Raw genomic sequence first — 20121 nt, 5'->3', positions numbered from 1 at the left:
GTTTTCAGCAGACACCCCAATGGAATAACAAGATATGTCTCATTCTTCTCTCCCTTCCTTATATAACTGTTAAAGGTTATTCCTTCAAATAGTGTAGTGTGGAATGTCCTACAAGTTAGTATGTCATGTACAGATTTTTGGTGCTGGTTTCACCCAAGGGGAAACCTAAAAAGTGAAGGATGTCAGGAGGTTGTTAAGATGTCAAGAGAAAGATACAGAAGTTGGACATGTGGTATCTAATTCTAAAAAGCCACAAATGAAATATAAAGGCTGGGTTGCTGGTTTCACAACATCAGAAATCTATCATTTAATTTCATAATTAAATAAATTAAATAACTAAAAATAATAATGAGAATAATTCTGCAAGGGAAAATCTGAAATTTGGTATACAATTATTCAGTTTGACAGTACAGAAATGAACACTCCTAATGGATTTTACAAGCTATCTGTCAATTATCACAACTTAAGAGATACAACACTACAGAAAGCTATATACTTCCTCGCACAATAGGGATCATTTCAAAAGCTATGGAAATTGTGGCAGTGATGAAATTGGAAATAACAGGTTTGCCAATTAGTAATAATGTGGAAAATCCACATGAACAATTGTTTCCCAAACCCAGAAAAAAATTAGTATGGAAAAACTCAGCTAGATTTCTAATTGACTGTAAGTCACCTAATGGCTTGATGCTGCACAGATTTCCATATCTTAGAGGAATGTTTCAGAAGTTTTTATTAAATGCAATAGTAAATTGACTTTTTAGAGTACAGTGAAATTGTCTGACTTTGAAAAACAGAAAGCAACATGACTTTTCAGGAAGTATAAATGCATTCTAGATACAAAGAAAGTAATATATTGCAGTCTGCTGGAATAATGCAAAACAGAAATTAGTAGAAATACTGTCCTGATCCTATGAATGCAACTGGCCATACTTACTACCTCACAGGTCTCGTGGTTCATTCATTTGTCAAGTTCTTGCTTCATGTGTACTTCATTAAAAGCTCTTAATTCAATTTTCACCTGTTTGCTCTATCAACAACTTCACTTTCACAGTGAGACTGCTCCCATGACATCAAGTGCTAAATAAAATCCTCAGCTTAATAACGGAATGATCTTCTCTTACTAATACTTGCAATAACTCACCTTGAATGGCAGGCCTGGTGTGACTCATTGACATTCCTGGGCCCTTAAATGACTCAAACTCAACTCTCAGGAGAAGAAATAGGACTGTCTTTGTCTGGGCACAACAGATAGAAACATTCATCAGGAAACTTTGCAATACGCCTTACTGTTCCCAAAGCAACGGATTTGCCTCTGTTTGCTTCAGACTTTATCTGAGTAACTTGGTCAAAACTCTTAGAAACTTATGTAATAATATCTACAATCAGTTCAGACTCAGCTGCAGGATTGTTTTTGGCTTGTAAAGGAGAAAGAGCTAGATTACCAGTCTCTTCATCCACAATGACTGCAACTGATTTGGCAGCTCTAACTAGACTTTCAAAACTAACCTTTCTGATAACCTCCTGAAACTAAACTTTTTAAGCAAACAAATTAGCAAATTTTGTCTGCCTCTAAATTAGGAGGATTCAGATTTCATTGCACAAATCTCTTTGTATGGAAATCTCTTGACCTATTTACATCTCCATTTCAGAATCAGGTTTCTTGTTGGTTGTTGTGATTAAATAGGAAGCATGGCTATCATGTTGAATTAAAATAAATTAAAGCTGTGCACTTTCCCAATTAGGCCTTTTGTGGGACATCTTTCATCAGGAAGACAGGCCCATCCATCAGTCTGAATTACAAATACATTTTAAAAGCTTCATTCTCTCTTACAATTTAAAATTTCATAATTAGTTATCATGGGTGTGGTAGAGTTGCAAAATGTTGTGTGCTTATGTGTACAGTCGGAGTGCTTGAATCTATGACAGAGTCACTGGTTTTGAGAGGTTGGCAAACCCTGAGTTAAACTCCAGAACAACTGTCGGCTTGTGAATAATCACATATACAAACTGAATTTGAATTGTTAATTAAATATTCTGTTTTATTTCTATGCCTCAGCTTCCCTCCCCTATATTACCTCTGGAGAAACAAATGAAGTTAAATTTTGTTCTTAGTTTATACAACTAAAATTTTAGTCGTAGTAATATTTGATACTTTTTTAGAAGCCAAAGGAGAAAATTGCCTTCTATTTAAGTACACAGGGTTTTTGCATTGTCACAGTACATTACATAGATCTGATGTTTAACATATAACTGTACTAATCTTTGTGGCAAATGTAATAACAAAAGAAAGTTGTTTGGAGATTTTTCTATTTTTATTTAAAAAAAAAAATAACAAAAACGTTTCTATTGAAGGACCACATGTAAAAACTATGGTTTCTCTGCACAGAGACCAAGGCTGCTTATTACCTACAGTATACTAGCTATGATGAACAGACCACCATAGTTGTGACAACTGATGTTGCTGCCTCCAGGGTAAAACAAAGGTTTACATATTACACAAGCAATTTAACTGTTTTCTAAACATATTGCCAAGACAGTGGGAGTTGGCAGCCAGCACTGTGTTTTAGGTTTTGGATACTTGGATTAGAACTGACTGCTGATTATAGACCTTTTTATTTGTCCTCTACGAATTACAAGCAACCTAGTAACCCAGCAAAGAATCCTTCGCAGCACTTAAACTTGTCTTCTTGGCTTCCCAAAGATTACATACACAAATCACTCCACAAAAGTGGTGCAAGAGACTTGTGCATAGATAACTACATAAGACAATTGTCTTGTTCTAACTCTTAAAGAGTTCTCCAAAGTGAAATGTTTTATAATCCTTTTTGTGCAGTAGTCAGGAAAGAAATAAAAGAGTTTGGGCAGAGATTATCCACAAGAAAGAAACTTTTTTTTGGGTTCCAGCTGCAACACAATAAGGAACATAATTAACTTCACAATTCTTTGTGTTTTTCATTTGACTGCAGGGAGGAGATGAAAGAGGACTGTTAAGCCTTGCATTCCATCCCAATTACAAGAAAAATGGAAAGCTGTATGTGTCTTATACCACCAACCAAGAACGGTGGGCTATTGGACCTCATGATCACATCCTTAGGGTCGTAGAATACACAGTATCCAGGTATCATTAGAAGTCTAAAATTCACAAATTTTGTATTTATCAGCAATCTTCTTCAATTTTGTGTATCCTATTTCTAAAATGAACTCAGACTTACATGTACAAAGCACATACTTGGGCACTTGCAGAAAAATTATTGCTGATATTTATTTCAAACAGTATTTTTGGAATACCAGTAAGTATAATGATTTATGCTTTTTAAGACTTCAATTATTCTGTCATTTTAAAATTATATTTATTTCCTACTTGTGTATGGACAGCAAAATAACTTTTGTGAATGCTTAAATATTAAATTTCTCAGAAATTATTGTTGGGCATTTTTTTTACCAAGTTAAAACATCTGCCTCTTAAAGTATAATTTGAATGACTCCAGTTTATTTTTAGAAAGAAAACTTATGATAGTGAGCTGTGAAAACTGTTTTCATATCTTTGTATTGCAGGAAAAACCCACACCAAGTTGATATGAGAACAGCAAGAGTGTTTTTAGAAGTAGCAGAACTACATCGAAAACACCTAGGAGGACAGCTTCTGTTTGGCCCAGATGGCTTCCTATACATCTTTCTTGGAGATGGCATGATTACTCTAGATGATATGGAAGAGATGGATGGATTAAGGTACAAGAACTACCAATGTATAGATTTATGTGGTCTTCTCTTTTTGCACAATATTTCGGTCAGAAACAAAAATGATCAACAGTTGTCAGCACAAATCTTACACTTTCTTTACTGCATTACCTCAGTATTTTCAACTCCTGAATTTAGCAGTTAATTTTCAGAACAGTCTTACTACTTAGAAATATCTTGTAGTTGTGTGCTATCAGACCCCATAAATATTGGATTTCATCATCACCAGTACATGTAATTCTATTTAAACAGCAGTTAGACTTCTTTTTTTTACAAACTATTATTCTATGAACAGGACAACTTTATTGAGCAAATGTTCTAACAGACACATACCAGAGTCAATAACAACACTGTATCCCTTAGGAAAATGTCTAGAGAATTTATGAAGCAATCCTGCTTTGGTTCTACCTATACAATTTTCTCAACCAGCTTTGACCCTGTTTTATTACATTATAGAATCATAGAATGATTTGGATTTGAAGGGACCTTAAAGTTGATTCAGTTCCAACTCCTCTGCCAGGGGCAGGGATACCTTTCACTAGATGAGGTTGCCCAAAGCCCTATCCTATGTTAGAGTTGCAAAGTGTTGGCCCAATATTTGCTTTAGTTTAGAGAAAGCGTGATACTGAGCCTTTACAGACCTAAAAGTAGTTGCTATGCTCTGCTCAAAGGCTTATTTGGCTCAGCAGAATAGCAGGTGCTCCTGAACCTTATATTGAGGATATCCTTAACACCAAGATCAGAGAGTAATTATTTTAAATTAATATAGAATAAGGGGGGTGACTGAAACAGATGCTGTGATACATAAAGTTGTTCTTGTTATCACATTGCTCCCCAGCAGAATGGTCAGAGGAGTTCTAGTATAGATATAACAAGGCAACATGTTGGCCAAAATTAATCTTTGATGGGTTCTGCTACAATTCTTAGGACTCTCACATACCATAAAAGACCAGTCTGGACATGAATATTAAGTAAAGTACATCGTTTCTTTTGCTGATTCACTGTAGTATTATATGGGTTAAATATACTAGAAAAATACTTTAAAAAGACAATTATTTTATCCTCCAACTTTCTCAGTGATTTTACAGGTTCTGTATTACGCCTTGACGTAAATACTGACCTGTGCAGTGTCCCTTATTCCATACCACGGAGCAACCCACATTTTAATAGCACAAACCAACCTCCAGAAATCTTTGCACATGGACTCCACAATCCAGGCCGGTAAGTAAATTACAATTAAATTGAATTACTCTGGAGCAGGTACTGTTTTCAGCCTGGTAACAAATTTTGTTACCAGACTAGATAAACTATTAGGCATGAGTGCCTAATAAAGGCACTCATTAACCTTTTTAACAGCCACTCCTCCACCTTCACATATATGTCACAGTTAGAAACAAATGTGTATTGGAAAAGGGGAAGGAAGGAGAAGAGAATTCACAGCTATTGCAAGTCAAGACTGAAATGGAAGAAACAACGTACTGGCTTTTTTTTTTTCCCTCTATATTTTTTTCTTTATGAAACACGAGAACTTAAAGCAGAGAGCTGGTAAAACACAGCTGGGATGGGAATCTGAGAAATTAGAACAGTAGAATCTTGATTGAGAAAAAAAAGGCACATAGAAAACAAATGAGAACATCTGGTGAAATCTAAACAATAACAAGGAGGAGAGCAACACTTTAACTAAACAACACATAATTCAGCAAATTAGGTGGGTGGTAGTACTGAAGTGACATTTAAAGTCATGGTTTAAAAAAATCAGAAATTCAGAAGCTGTTCAGACAGGAGTTGACCACCAGACTTCCTAAAAATCAAAAATTTCTACACCATGTAAGTCAACTCATTTAGTTTGGTTAAAGCATTGCTTATTTCCAGCGTTATTGAGCAGAGTAGATTCCAACACTAGGTAAAAGTATAGTTTTTGTCCATGTTATATAAAAATCGTGCAGGGATGGGAAAGATATTCTCTCTTATATTCAAATCTGATGCATCTCTCAGATATTTTGGCTCATTATGAAGCAGGTCCCTCAAATGCATATAAGCCACAATGAAACAGTAATCCCTCAAAATGTGACACTTCACACTATTGAAGCCATTCTACTGAATCCATATATTTCATGAATTTTCTTCTATTGTCTTGTCTTACAGCTGTGCTGTGGATCGCCACCCAACAGATGTAAACATCAATTTAACAATACTTTGCTCAGATTCAAATGGAAAGAACAGATCTTCAGCAAGAATTTTACAGATAATAAAGGGTAAAGACTATGGTAAGTTCCATCCAGGGTAAAGCTACTGGGAATAGTAGGCTTCTCTGACTATGGAATAATAAATAGAAAACAGAAAACAATAAAGGACTGTAAAGCCATGAGAACTAACTTACTGCATAGTCAGGATAGGTAACCTACATAAGACAGAATATATGAAAGTACAGTACGAGCAGTTAAAAGATGAAAGATGAAACAAAATTTAAATGGCTGAACTTTGTTCTTGTTTTTGCAGAATATCATGTAAATAAGATTCAAGAAATATGCTAGTTGCTAGTCTCTCTAAGATCTTACTGTAATTGCAAATGATGGCTCATAAAGAAAAGATTTTGGAATATCAGGAAGTGATGAAAATGTATTCTTAGTCATTCACAAATAACCTTTTAAGGTACAGAATGGAAATCTCATGTAATGTGCCTCCTATAATGGAAAAAATGAGATAGACAACAACAGAACAAAACCAAACAGGGAAATGACTGAGCTCTGTTTAAATGTTACTAAAAATGAACAACTTGGAGAAATGCACTATGCTACTACTTCATAATAATAGACTAGTTTAGATTGCAATAGAATAAACATACTCAATTAGGAACTTAAAATTTTAGAATGTTTTATGTGCTCTCTGAATCAGTATGATTGCCACTCACAATTTTAATTTAATGTTTAACTCTGATACCTACTAAGATCACTTGCTTGTTCAGGGAAGCCAGGTGGTAGTTACTCTGAGCTATCCCCTGCCTTGGTTGACCATTTCCCAGCTTCTAAATACATGGTGGTAAAAGGTGGTAAATTTCAAAGGTGTTTAAAGGGATCAAGGACTGACATATTTCCTGGAACATAATGTTTTCAGGTTTTATTCATATCTCCAGTTCTTCCACCTGTACTGTACTTAAAAGCAAAGCAGCTGCACTGGCTAGTAGCACAGTCCCAACATGTAATGCAATTGTTCTACTTTAGTTATTGCATGTATTTTCTGTGTGCATTTTATAAAAGCCAAACCAAAGAATAATATTTGGTAAACCACTGCTCCAATGGAATTTTGACTGCATCTTTATTGTAGAGTAAACTAAGCAATATTGTGTCTATCCAGAACAGCTTGCCAATATTAATACTAGGCTGTGGGTTGACTGCTTAAATAAAAAGAGCTTATCATCCTTTTCTCCCACATTTAAAATTTCAGCTCTTTCTCATGTAGAACAATCTAGGAAATTCATTTATCAAAGACCTGCAGACAGCACTCCAACTAAAAATAAAGTTCCTATGAAACAAAAAAGTCTGTTGGCTGTGGCTTTAATTTAAAGTTATGAAGTTAGGATTTCAATTTGAGCCTGCTTTTACCCTAAGCAATATTTGATTGCATGCATAGGAACATTTGCATTGAAACTTCCTCAAAGACACAATTTGATGTGACTAAACTCATCAGTTCTGGAAAAAAAAAAAAAAAAAAAAAAAAGTGTAGGAACTGAAATTATAATAGCAGCAGGAAAAATTACCATAAGTAGCTACATCCAGCAAGACTAATGTTTTATGGGAAGAGACAAACTGTATTTAAAACTGTGATTTTGAAAGACTTTCTCAAACCATTGAATAGCTTTGAAAATAAGTTCGGCTGAAAATCACAGGAATTCATGCTCTTAGGTACTGGTGAAAAATCTGAGCACCTTTTTCAGCGAAGGGGGTTTAATTATATTCCTGACATTCAAGAGATCTATTCTGTAGACTGTATTGACACAAAAAAGTTAATAGCTGTAATCACATTAACTTCAATGGAAGTCTGACCTAATCCCGATACAGTTTTATTCTCTTGGCTTGTGCATGGAAGAAGGTAATTATAGTGTCTCCTATCTAAATCCCTAACTCATTGTTTCACACGCAGCTTTTGTTGCAATGTTCTGATTTTCCTAATGCTTTCTTTCCAGCTACACATCTTGAATTTTAAAGTACATTTAAAGAGAATTAACCTATTTCTTGAAGTAATAATACTTTTCATATATATGAATCAAAATATGAAACTGCATATGATCTAATGCTATGGTAGTTCCTTTTTAGAAAGTGAGCCTTCACTTTTAGAATTCAAACCATTCAGCAGTGGAGCCTTGGTTGGTGGATTTGTCTATCGAGGTTGCCAATCTGAAAGACTCTACGGAAGTTATGTATTTGGAGACCGCAATGGGTAGGTTTCTTATAATCTCAGCCTTAAACAAAAGTGAACATAAGGTGTATTTAGTTATGAGCTTCTTGTATAAAAGAACAGCAACAGTCATTTTAAATTGTGTCACTTTGCCCATGTAGCAATGTGACAATACAGATTAAATTCAAGATTTGGAAATCAAACAGCATGACATTCTAATGAATGGCAGCATACATAACATGTCTAATCCTTGGAATAAAGTACAGACAAAGACACTAGCATCACAGCTTTCTAAAGATTTTAGTTCTACAAACACTTACATACATCATTTACATTATAATGGGAATAAATGTTAATCATGGAATTGTTTGCCAAACAGGTCTAAATGATGAGATAAGGAGAACTTTGGGGGTTTTACGGAAACATCATTGATGGAGTAAAAGAATTATTTTTAAATAAATGGGTATAGTTTTCCCATGCCAAATAGCTCAGTATTCACAAATGATTATCTATAGCATGGCTTGAACCCAATTTTGCAATGTTTAATGAAAGGAAGGGAAATGCTATGCTTTTTAAACATCTGAAAAATAACAGGCAGGAAATAAGGTGTGATGAACTGCATATATGCATCTATGGAGCTTTTTCCTGCAAATGTGTATTTATTTATCTGGACAGTGAAAATTCTATATTTAAAATGTAATATAACAATTTGTTTTATGTATTTTTGAATATAGAAATTTTTTAACACTGCAACAGAATCCTGCAACTAAACAGTGGCAAGAGAAACCCCTCTGTCTTGGCAACAGCGGTTCATGTAGAGGTTTCTTTTCAGGCCCTGTCTTGGGATTTGGCGAAGACGAATTAGGTAAATAGAAAAACCTATGTTATTAAATTATAAGTCTTATCAGTATTGCCTGCTAAGCTATTAAAAATCATAGTATATGTTTTAAAAGAAGAAATCTGAAGGCTAGCTCTCCTTTGCCAAAGCTTTCGTCACTGCTGTTTCAGCTACACCTTACCAGCTGTGTAAGAAGAATTGAGAAGAGAAAGGGTTGTTGGAAGGGTCAAAGGTCCTTATTTTCTCTCACGTTCTTTGAATCATGTCACTCACTATGACACAACTCATATGCCTGTTTTAATTCCCCATGTTACAGATGGGTAAAAGTACTGCATGAACAGATGGATCCCTCTTTATAATTCCCCAATTATATATTTTATGAATATGTATGAACAATATGAAATATATATGAACAATATGAAATTAAAAAAAAAAACCATTAATGATAAAGTATATTTCACATTTTAGCATCAATTTGGGAAAAGTGCTTATTTAAATTTTCAGATAGCAATGATTCTGTTGTATATTTCAGTGAGGTGAGTTGTCTCCCAAGTGTTTTTTAACCTCATCTTGCAAACACACTAGATCACAAAAACGTTTGACATCTTATGAAAGAGGAACTATTTCATTGTGTTGTTTTCTTTAACAGGTGAGATTTACATATTATCAAGCAGTAAAAGTATGACGCAGTCTCACAATGGAAAGCTCTACAAGATCATTGACCCAAAAAGGTGAGCATTGCACTACTCCCTAAGATCAATCTTCCTTTCAACAGGTTAAAACCCAAAATGTAAGTGTAGTTCTTTCATGTAGCTGTATTGTGCAATACTTACATTAAATAAGAAGGAAAATTCTTAGTGCAGGGGTTTCCTAAAAGCTAATGTACCATCAGCAGCAAACTAAATAGATTCACTAAAAGTAGTCGCTGTCTCATAGAAAGTGACTTTCTGAACAGTAGAAGTGTAGCCACCACTAATTTTTACTCTTCGACATTATGATAAATGCTGTCCACTTTCCCTCTTAGATTCACATTCTTTGTATATTTTCTTAGAAGTTTAGACACATTTAAAGTGCAACTATATGGACCAGTAAAGGTAAAAGATGCTTCTGGTAGTTCTGAAACCAAATGCCTTGTAGGTATCACAGAGGTTATACAGTGTCTATGGAAGGCAGAATGCTGGAATTCCCCCTAGTGCTGCTGCTGCCTTAGCTGCCACTGCAGTGTGACAGTTCACAAAGGGAGCTGGCTCAAAAGGTTAGTGCTGGCTGACAATATCTACTCTGCATACTGAAAAGCTGCTACAGAAATAATTTGACGGTACTAGCTTTAGGTCAATAATTTCTTTGGCTACTACCTGGTCAGTTCCAGTCTCACTTCCTCACAATTTCAGTTTTGCCATAAGTAAACTTATCTGAGGGACAAATTCAGTCTTTCCCAAACATCTCTGGTGTTGTATAGGAGACACCACCAACTGAGAAGTATACAGAGGACTGAATCCTCAGCAGGTGTGCATTGTTATTGCTTTCTTGGTTTCAAGATCCTTCTACATTCAAGCACTCACCTGTCTCTCCTTAGGGAGGTTTGGAGCACAGAGAGAGAATCTAAGGAAGGAAAACTTCTGTCCTTGGACTGTGTGCCAAAAATACACTCAAGTCATTAACATTTCTTAAATCTACTTATTTCTTAATGTTCTTGTGTTCTTCATTAACTTTTCTTAAACCACAGCTTATGAATCACACCCAAATGATTTATAAGATGTAGAATTAATATGATCAGTACAGTTATTTAAACTAATTTACCAGCTGTAAAATGAGAATAAATGAAAATTACCAAACCAGAATTTCTTGAGGTCTGATCACCTTCAAGATCTTTGCAGAGCAGCTACAGCCATGGAAATACCAGGGGACATGGAAAGACTGCACAAAGCCAGTCCCATATGCAGTCCAGTGTGCCCAGCAGTAATAAGAGAAAGTGACTAGCAGACACTTACTTTGGCAGGTGAAATACCACTTTCTTCATGATGGATCATTCTGCTCCATTGGACCAAGTTCACGGCGTATAAAGCTACCACATGCATCCTGCAAAAGCATCAAAAATAAACACAAAATTAAAGGGCCAACAGAAATAAATTTTGTTAAAATAATTAATTTGACCTCATCATTCCCATGAGAACAACCTAGATTAGTATGTCTATTAGTTCAGTACCTACTTCAGCATGTTTATCCTTTAACATCACATACAGACATCATTATTGATTTTGCTGTTGACTGTTTAAGAGAGGAATTTGTTATCTTGTCAGAATTTAAATTCTAAAAATTGTTATGGAACAACATGTAAAATCAATAATAAACCCATGAAACTGGGTGCACACTGTTCTGTAAATTACAGTAGAGTTTCAGAGTTTTTTGATTCTGCTACCCAAACCTATGGCAACTAGTTTGGAAGCAGATGTTACTGCAGGTTAGTGCAGTCTGTCAGTCAAGGTTATTATGTATGTTTTATTTATGCTTTCTGGTATTAAAAACATTGTTTTAGAACAAAACTTGCCATTCTTATTGGGATTGTTTAGTCTGTTGGTATATGGTTTTAAGTGAATTTTACACCCTAAATCCACTATTAGTATCTAATTACATGGGGCTGCCTTGTTTGACCTCGGCTTTTTGTTCTTGTTACCTCTTCCAGTAGGGTGGTCTTCAGCTGACATACCTGAAAGGCCAGACCTCCCATTGCTGCACTCACGGTTGGCTGTTTTCATGTATGGAAAAGGGTCAAGACTGTGTTTGGTTACTGGTGAAAGTAACCAGAAAACTATAAAATACTTTTGTAAATTGGCATACCTTTGAAATTAAACAGACTGTGGCAAAGGGATATAGTTTTTGGTAACACTTTCTAGAAACATGGAACAATTTTCATTCAGCCAAAGTTTGAGTTTTGCTGTTTTTTAATCTCATACTATTGATGATTTTTAAGTGCAAGATGACCAGTTACTTCCACAAAAGAGCATAGCAGCTCTACTTACCATTTCATGCTGATTTCACATTACACTTATAAACAATTTAAAAATTCCATGGCTTTGACAAATGTTCACGTAACGCTTTATTAGCAAAATAGTAATTGTTAATCACATGCTAATACTTTCTGCATACTGTTATTTTGCTTTTCTGTTTAATGCCTTCCTCATGTTACATACCATACAACTACATCAAAAAAAAGTGCAAACCCTAGCACAGTGAACTTTCTAAAACATAAAGCAAAGATGCTACAAGTTGGCTATGCGCATCAGGTATACAGTCATCAAGGTATTGATTTGTCACATCGTAGAAATTCATTACTAACATAACAAAGTCCTATGAGGGGTGGCCCTGGCAGACTAATCTATTTACAGAGTGAGCCTTCCATGCATGGGACAGTGCAGAAGAATACAATTATCATTCCTTGTGGTGACCCCTTGCTGGAAATTTAAAACTTCATGCAAAAAACAATCTTCTGCTAGTGCTTATAAGCTGCTATAAGAGTACGTAATTACTCTTTTATTCTAAATAATAAATGTTATATAGAGGTGCAGGATTTTGTTTCTTTTGATCTTTGTAGGAAACTACTGAGTAAGCAAACTTGTTCTCAAACGTAACTGTGAGCCTGATTTCCTCATCTCAAACAGAGCTTAAGAAACCTATTATTTTGATATTGCTAGCAGTAGAAAATTTTCAAAAGAGATAGGATGTTTAAAACATTAGAAGATCAGAGAATGAGAGTAATCCAGAGAACCCTTTGCATGAAACTTCAATAATTAGCAATAGGAAGGTCCTATCCTAAAACAATCCTTCAGATGTAATAAACATTGGGTGTTAAATTGAGGTGGTATATGAAAATTGATTATAAATAGGATCAACGCAGAGGTTCTGAATCCCTCCATCAAGGCAGTTTGAAACATAGAATACAAGGTACCACGGGAAACCTCTTTTTAGTTCCTCACCCCTCCAACAGGTCTCCAAATACTTTACATCAATAACTAAATATCCTCCCATGAAAAGCCCAGAATTAAATAATCCTTCTCTTCAAAGCAAGGTTGCTATAATGACACATTGATGTGTGGGAACTATCAGGCAATGCCGTGACAAGTCAGAAACAGAAAAATTAAAAACAAATTAAAGACCAGGCGTATGACACATATATTACCTAATATCATAACTGAATACAGAGGAGAACATAGGTAATACCATATTTAGCTCTCAGATTGCAGGAGATGAGGGAAACCTTAAAGATTACAAACATTTAATATTAGGTAAATTGGTTAAACCAACGGACTAAAATTTCCTAAGTTAAAACTATGCCTCTGAAAAATATAGCTATTAGTTGATGACTATCAAAAAATGCTACGTTGTGAGAAGTAAAACGCTTTCAAGGGCTAGGAATGAATGAGAAAATATTTATGTTAAAAAAAGAGAAAATTATTGGGTAAACAGTGATATAGAAAATGTATATAAGCCCAAATATTCTTGTTAGTCAGTAACAGAGAAAATAGGAGACAAACCTATTAGGAAAGAAAATGTAGCATGAGAGTAGAAAATTAAATGTAGGCAGTACTAAAAATGCGTATTTAAATAAGAAATATCTGTTGATAATGTTTAAATTATAGCTGATACAAACTTATTACCAGCTGTTATATGAAAACCATAGGGGAGAAAAAAAAAAAGGAAAGATAGAAAGAAAATAAACTTTGGAAGTAGGGAAGTTGGCAGAACAGCGACAGTTTGGCTTTTTAAGTCTTCTGTTAGAATACTTACACTATGATCATGTTCACTTCTAAGCAAATTCTAGATAAAATGAAAAAGATTCAGAGAAGAATAGTCAAAGTGACAGACAATGCGAGAGATTTCTGTTTAAAAGATGAGACTAAAACCAGAGAAGCTAGAAGGACACTCATGCATCACTGTAATCCCTATGAAGTTACAAGTTTTTGCCACTGCCTATACCATGACTCCAAAGCCGAAGAATAACTGTTTTGACCAGCATGGCTCACTGGAGCTAGCAGCTAATATTTACAAAAGAAGGCGGAGCTTAGTAAGTTTCCTTGCACGTGTAAGAATTCCTCTTCCTCTCCATATGTTTAACACCTTATAGATCTGGATTTCAATATGTTTTGTATCAACAGCCAGAATAGCTGCTTTCCGCTGGATTGAAACTTGAACTTGATTCAAACCATCTCCCTCCTCTTTCATGCCCCTCCAGAGTATGTAATTCCATTTATCATCCTTTCCATCACCACTGTTGGGATATCCACTACCAGAGTCTTTCCAAACAGAATGATTTCAAACATTAAGGGACTATATCTAGGCTATATCTCATGTTGACATTGTTCAGGCTCTTTACAAGAATGGTTGTGATTTTACTTTTTAGCATGAGTCAGGAGTGTTAGATGGAAAGGTGTAAGAGCAGCATTTATGAAAGTATAGCCTTCTTGAAGACTTTAATTACTATGGAAATGGCAAGTCAGAAACATACAGCACTAGACTAATCTGCATCAACATAGTTCTGATGGGTTATAGAAATATTGTGAAGCTACTGCTTAAAGCTGACTGTCAAATGAGCCAATTTTGTTGTTGAATGCTCTCACCAACCCAGGTGGGCCATGTGATTTCTTTCTGTTCAGAAAGTTACTATCCCTTAAGTCATTTGAGGGAATGGAAAGCCAGAATTAATGTCTAATTATGTTTAGTTTAGCCATAGCATGCAAAATTCTTATCTCATTTACCTACCCACATGCAGTTACTATTCCCATAAGAGACACTAAAGAGAAATTAGAGCTTTTTGCGAATACCAGTCTAGAGAGTTTCACTTTACAGAAGTACTTCACAAAAACTCCTTTGTAACCATGATGGAAAAACCTAAGGATTTTTTTCAATCACATCACAGCTCACTGACTGTAAAAGTTTTTGTTTTGGTTTGGGATTTTTTTTCATTTTTCTAAGTCTTTCTAGCGCTGGCTATTAAGGAGTTCTCACTTTTTATCACTTTATAAGGAAAAAAACAGCTCAGTTTATCTTTTGCTTATTTTCTGGAGCCTGCAGGAAGCCTCTGCCATCCTAAAGAAAGTCATACATAATAGAGCAGCTTTAGCCCAGTAAGCCAGTCTTTCCCAATTCATCAGTCAAAGTGTTATGCAAGTGGCCCCCTAAATTGATAAATTCCCACAGTGCCTGTTGACCCAGCTGCCAAGTGCTCATGCAGCAGGTGTTGTTTTCATGACCACCCTGACAGTAATACAAACTGTTTAGCAGTTGCATTGACCTCTTAGCTATTAACATTGATACAGGCTTCACTAGGGACTAGTTTTCAAACATGACAGAATTTCTTAAGACTAGAGGTCATGAACAAGTATACCATATAAGAATAAATTTGATATGCTGCTGAGTTTAAATCTTAAAAGCTGTGAGTTTTTTCCACATTATTCCCATGTAGTAAATCTGGAGACAAGTAACGAGCTTTTGGCATCTCTCCCAGGACTAAAGGTATACTTTTTAATTTTAGAAACTGTACCTGAAGAGATGCTATATTTATTCTATGACAAGTAGTAAATTACAGTGAAGTAAAATTATTTTCTCTTGACATTTTCCCTTATAAAGGAAAAAAAAATAAACTAGCACACAAGCTTTGGTGATAGACTTAGGCATCTTTCTGATACCTAGTATCTTGTGTGCAGTTAATTGAAGTATAATGTTCTTCCACATATTTTGTACCACAATCAGGATTTCTATGGCCACATCTCTTGTTCGAATTCGAACATCCAGGAATTTTGTCTCTTTTTCTGTTGTGTTTTTTTTTCTTCACTTTAGCAGGATAGTAGAGATTTTCAATATAGTGTCAAAGGCCTGATGGAGGAATTATGCTGTGTTCAGTACCATTGTATAACTGCTGAATTTGACCCTCCATTTGCATTGATTCCATGTGTCTGAGTTACAGGCTGGTGCATACAACAAGCACATCACTGCACACTTAGTGGAGCTGGGAAAAGCTGGAGGAAGGAAAGCATGGAGTTCTAAGCAATTATATGATGAACCCTAATCTAATAGAGCATGTCAGACTTTTGTATGCCTCGAAACTAACAGTAGAGTCTACTTTCCTACACCAGCTGCAGTAACATAGAATAATTTTACGTATTGCACAGTCAGGAATTCTCAGTTCACTAACCATGGCAGTGAAAGGACCTAGCAAGGGCCCCAGCCCCCAGTACAACTTCTCCTCCATGTTCCATACATTTAGAGTTGTTACACAGTTTCATGAAAGCATGTTTTAACAAGCAAGATATACTGTACTGTACTGTATATATGAACAGCTCTTTAAGATAACTAGAATTGTAGAGACCATATAAATAGTCATTATCAGCTACATTTTTGGCTGACTTTCTGCGGACCAAATACTGCTTACTGTAAGAGTAATCAAGCTGTACCCTTTAGAGTTTTATAGATTGAGGGAGACAAGTAACAAAATTCTCTCCAGCCCATGGTGTGGCTACATCTATTCCCCTCCATTTTCCACGTCAAGAGACAGAGTGAAGCACTAGTTGTATAAACAAAATCATATGCTGTCTAAGTGCTGCAAAGATCAAGTCCCGGCAGTCAGTTTCGAGATTTATGTTATCTTTGTGAGATTCAGTTCAAAACACTTACACTGAGCCTGAAAATTTCCACCCCTTTAAGCCTTAAGAATGCAAAGTGTAAGTATTGTGGGGCAGAGACTTTCTCATGATATGTGTTTGTACCAGAATGGCATTCAAATCCTGAGAAAGAAGTGTGGCTTTTCCCATAGTACAAATAAGGAAAAACAGTAATTCTTCTCACACACAAAAAGGATTCTGCTGCAGCTGCATTTGTATTACTCTTCTCCTAAGGCACTCTGCCAACCAGAATTTTTTCCATCTTTGTTTCTACTCCACCCCACCTTTAATAAATATTATCCAAGGCTGATGAGTGCAAGTTATTGATTGATGGTAGAATAAAAGGCAAGGTTATATTCACAAGCACCACGAGCATTAGAAAGCTTTAAATCATAAAAGTGGCCAGCCATGCTGTGCTGGATACAAAAAAAAAAAAAAAAAAAAAGAAAAGAAAAAGTATGATTTCTGCCTCCCTCATGAAATATGAATAGAAAGAACCCAAATATTCCAGCACTATCATAGATAAATAGTTTGCATCTATTAAGAAAATAAATCATTGTCTTCATAAATAAAATACCTCTGTGACTTGTGAGGTCATTTTTTGCTGAAGATATACCACTGGAGCTCTTTTCTAAGAGATGCTCCAGGAACCCGAGGTTATTCTTCCTGCTGAACACCGTACTGTACTTGTCTTTGAGAAAGAAAAAGAGAAGACTCCGTTTAAAACAACCTGAAAGAAATGGGCTTTGAGACAGATGAATTAAAAAATGTTGCCTGCTATGCAGATGGTTGTAAAGAAATCAACACAAATTCACACCTTTCTTTTCCTGACGTAGCAATTAGAAAGCAGATCTTTTTACTTTAAATCTGAATAAGTCTCAACTGAAAATCTTGTAATTTTGTATAGCTCTTTCCAAAATAGTGCTGTCTGTGAATCTCACATATAATTTTTAAGTGTAGGAACTTACCTAGCCAGATCATATGTAATGCACTCATTACTATAGAAGTGAAATTCCTTACAGGTCAAAAAAAAAAAAAAAAAAGCATTATATTTAAAAGACAGCTGTGGAAATACGTGAACACAAAAAAAGGGTTTCAAATGTGCTGCACGAAAGGTGTCAAAGCATACTTCAAAGACCTTAAATAATACAGGAGCTTGAATCTGATTCTCAAAAGTGCTTTTGAAATCAGAACTTGGTGCTACACTGAAAGATGCAGCTACACATTCTTTCTGTCCTTAATGTCATTGGGCAACCAGTTCTGAATGGATGTTTAAATAATCATCTTAGCAATTAAGGCTGAGCAGAGAAAGTGCTAGGGTGAAACAAACCAGTGATCCTGTACTCTATTATTCTGTTTCAAAGAAGAATGCAAGAAACTCTGTAATGTACCATTAAAAAGCTGCATGCCAAAATAGGGGAAAAATATAAGTCCAGTCAGCTAATAAGGGAATTCTGTGACATTAGGTATATGTGCTTATTTTTCTTACAAATTTTTACCCTATCTAATAATACTTGAATGGTCCCATTGTGCTTAGAAATATCTTTTTAAAATGCTGCTAGAACATGGGCTTTGTTGATACCTTAGAAGCCATGGGTTCAACTAGTTAACTTTATTTTCTTGAGCTTAATTTTTTTCCTCAATAGTTCTGACATTGAAATGGGAAGTAAACAAGAATCCCCAATTTTCCTCCTGTTTTTTTTTTTTTTCTTTTTCCACCATTGTTTTCCACATACTAATTTCCACATTGTTCTCCACCCTTTCTTTCTCGTACTCCAAAGACTATCAAGATCTTTCTCTTTGCTCACAGAGGGGTTTCAGTCTAGAATTTTAATATTTGATAGGGTAGCCAGTACACAAGTTGCTATTCCAGCTACTTGCATATAGCTGGGGGTTTAATACTTATGTTAGTACTCTTCTATTCTGTTCTTACTATCTTGAACAATTTTGTTTTGTTTTCTTTGAATTCTAGCTGGACACTTAGCCAAGGTTTCACTGAGCTCTAAATCTCGTAGAATCTTCTTCCTACAAATTTCAAGTTTAGGAATGCATGGCAGTAGTTCAAACTATTTCTTTGACAATGAGTCATTTTGTATTTGTCAGTAATTAACTTAATTTGCCATTACAATTCCATTCAGTTACTTGTTTAGAACTCTTGGGAGATCCTGACATTCTTTTCTCAATTTATTGCTGTGCAATCAAACCCACGCCGCAGACAAATCATGATACCTGTCCCTGGAACCTGTAGCTTTGTGGTGATCCTATCAGTATCTAGCTGCTGAATTCAAATCACAAACAAAATAAGTGGTCAGCATGATGACAAGCAGCTCAATTCAAAAACCATGTAAAAAAGACTTTGTAATTCTATCAACAGTTAAGACAGACTTAAGTTAAAGTGCTACAGCTACTTCATTGTTAAGGAATATAATGCTGTGCTTTTGTAAATAAAAAAGCTACTGGACATCCAAAATATCTCATAGGACAAAAAATATTTTGTAGGTCATCTGGCCCAACACCTTGCCCAAGCAGGAACACCTACAGCAGGTTGTCCAGGTGGGTTTTGAACAGCTCCAAGGTGGGAGCTGTTCCCACAACTTCTCTGGGCAACCTGTGCCAGTGCTGTTACCCTTAGTGAAAATGTTCCCTGGAAGCAAGAGAGCTTTTCATGTTTATTACAAACATTTACTGTGGGCCTGCCTGCCTGAAGTCAACACCTTGAGTACCGTAAGAAATCTGCTGAGAGGCAATTCAGTTCCCAACTGAATATATAGAGATATGTGCTGCCCATGATTAGATCTTAGGGATGCTCTTTTTACCATGTTCACGCTTCAGGAAGTTTCAAGGACTATTATTTAATCTTGTAAAAGACCTCTGAAGGCAGTTATATGAAAGAATAGCAAGTAACACTGTATTTTTCTGCAATGTAACATACCATCTTTATTTTACTGGTGTCCTGGAGAAAAGAAAAAAAAAAGAAAAAAAGTCCTCTAAGAACACTGATTTACGCTGCTGATAATAGCATGAGAATCAGGCCTTCAATAAAAAGTAAAGTTTGAATTCTATGTTAATTGCCAGTATCTTTCTAAATACAAGGAAATGAATGTCCTTCATGATAAAGTATGCACGTTTCCAACTAAGAGCATTAAATGAGATTTGGATTTTTCTTTTGTATCAATATACTTTCTGTGGAAAGCTGTACACGTTCCTATAGAAGCCACTTAAAACAACTATAATAATACTGAGTGAAAATTACAACTTTCAATTTCATGTGCAAAAGCAGTTTTTCTCCTTGACCCTGACTTTTAACTATATGCTTGGTTCGCATATTTTTATACAGGCCTTTAGTCCCTGAAGAATGCAAAAGAACAGCTCAGTCTGCACAGACACTGACATCTGAATGCTCAAGGCACTGTCGGAATGGGCACTGCACTCCCACAGGAAAATGCTGCTGTAATCAAGGCTGGGAAGGAGAGTTCTGCAGAGCTGGTTTGT

The 20121-nt window shown here is 35.5% G+C and overlaps 2 protein-coding genes across 2 annotated transcripts in view; one reads left to right on the top strand and one right to left on the bottom strand.

The window, feature by feature from the left end:
* Positions 1-20121, top strand: part of HHIP (hedgehog interacting protein) — a 74014-nt gene that overhangs the window by 48101 nt on the left and 5792 nt on the right. Inside the window, exons 5-12 of the mRNA XM_032186680.1 lie at positions 2970-3121; positions 3559-3732; positions 4819-4962; positions 5887-6008; positions 8055-8178; positions 8871-9001; positions 9624-9705; positions 19967-20115. Of these exons, the coding sequence (XP_032042571.1) occupies positions 2970-3121; positions 3559-3732; positions 4819-4962; positions 5887-6008; positions 8055-8178; positions 8871-9001; positions 9624-9705; positions 19967-20115 (1078 nt within the window). The remainder of the gene's footprint in view (positions 1-2969; positions 3122-3558; positions 3733-4818; positions 4963-5886; positions 6009-8054; positions 8179-8870; positions 9002-9623; positions 9706-19966; positions 20116-20121) is intronic.
* Positions 10982-20121, bottom strand: part of ANAPC10 (anaphase promoting complex subunit 10) — a 102863-nt gene continuing 93723 nt past the window's right edge. Inside the window, exon 5 of the mRNA XM_032186683.1 lies at positions 10982-11053. Within this exon, the coding sequence (XP_032042574.1) occupies positions 10991-11053 (63 nt within the window). The 3' untranslated portion in view covers positions 10982-10990. The remainder of the gene's footprint in view (positions 11054-20121) is intronic.

The sequence above is a fragment of the Aythya fuligula genome, chromosome 4 (assembly GCF_009819795.1).
Source record: "Aythya fuligula isolate bAytFul2 chromosome 4, bAytFul2.pri, whole genome shotgun sequence".
In the NCBI taxonomy this organism is placed as follows: domain Eukaryota; kingdom Metazoa; phylum Chordata; class Aves; order Anseriformes; family Anatidae; genus Aythya; species Aythya fuligula.
Note: the sequence above shows the minus strand (reverse complement) of the source record. Positions and strands in the feature narration are given on the sequence as shown.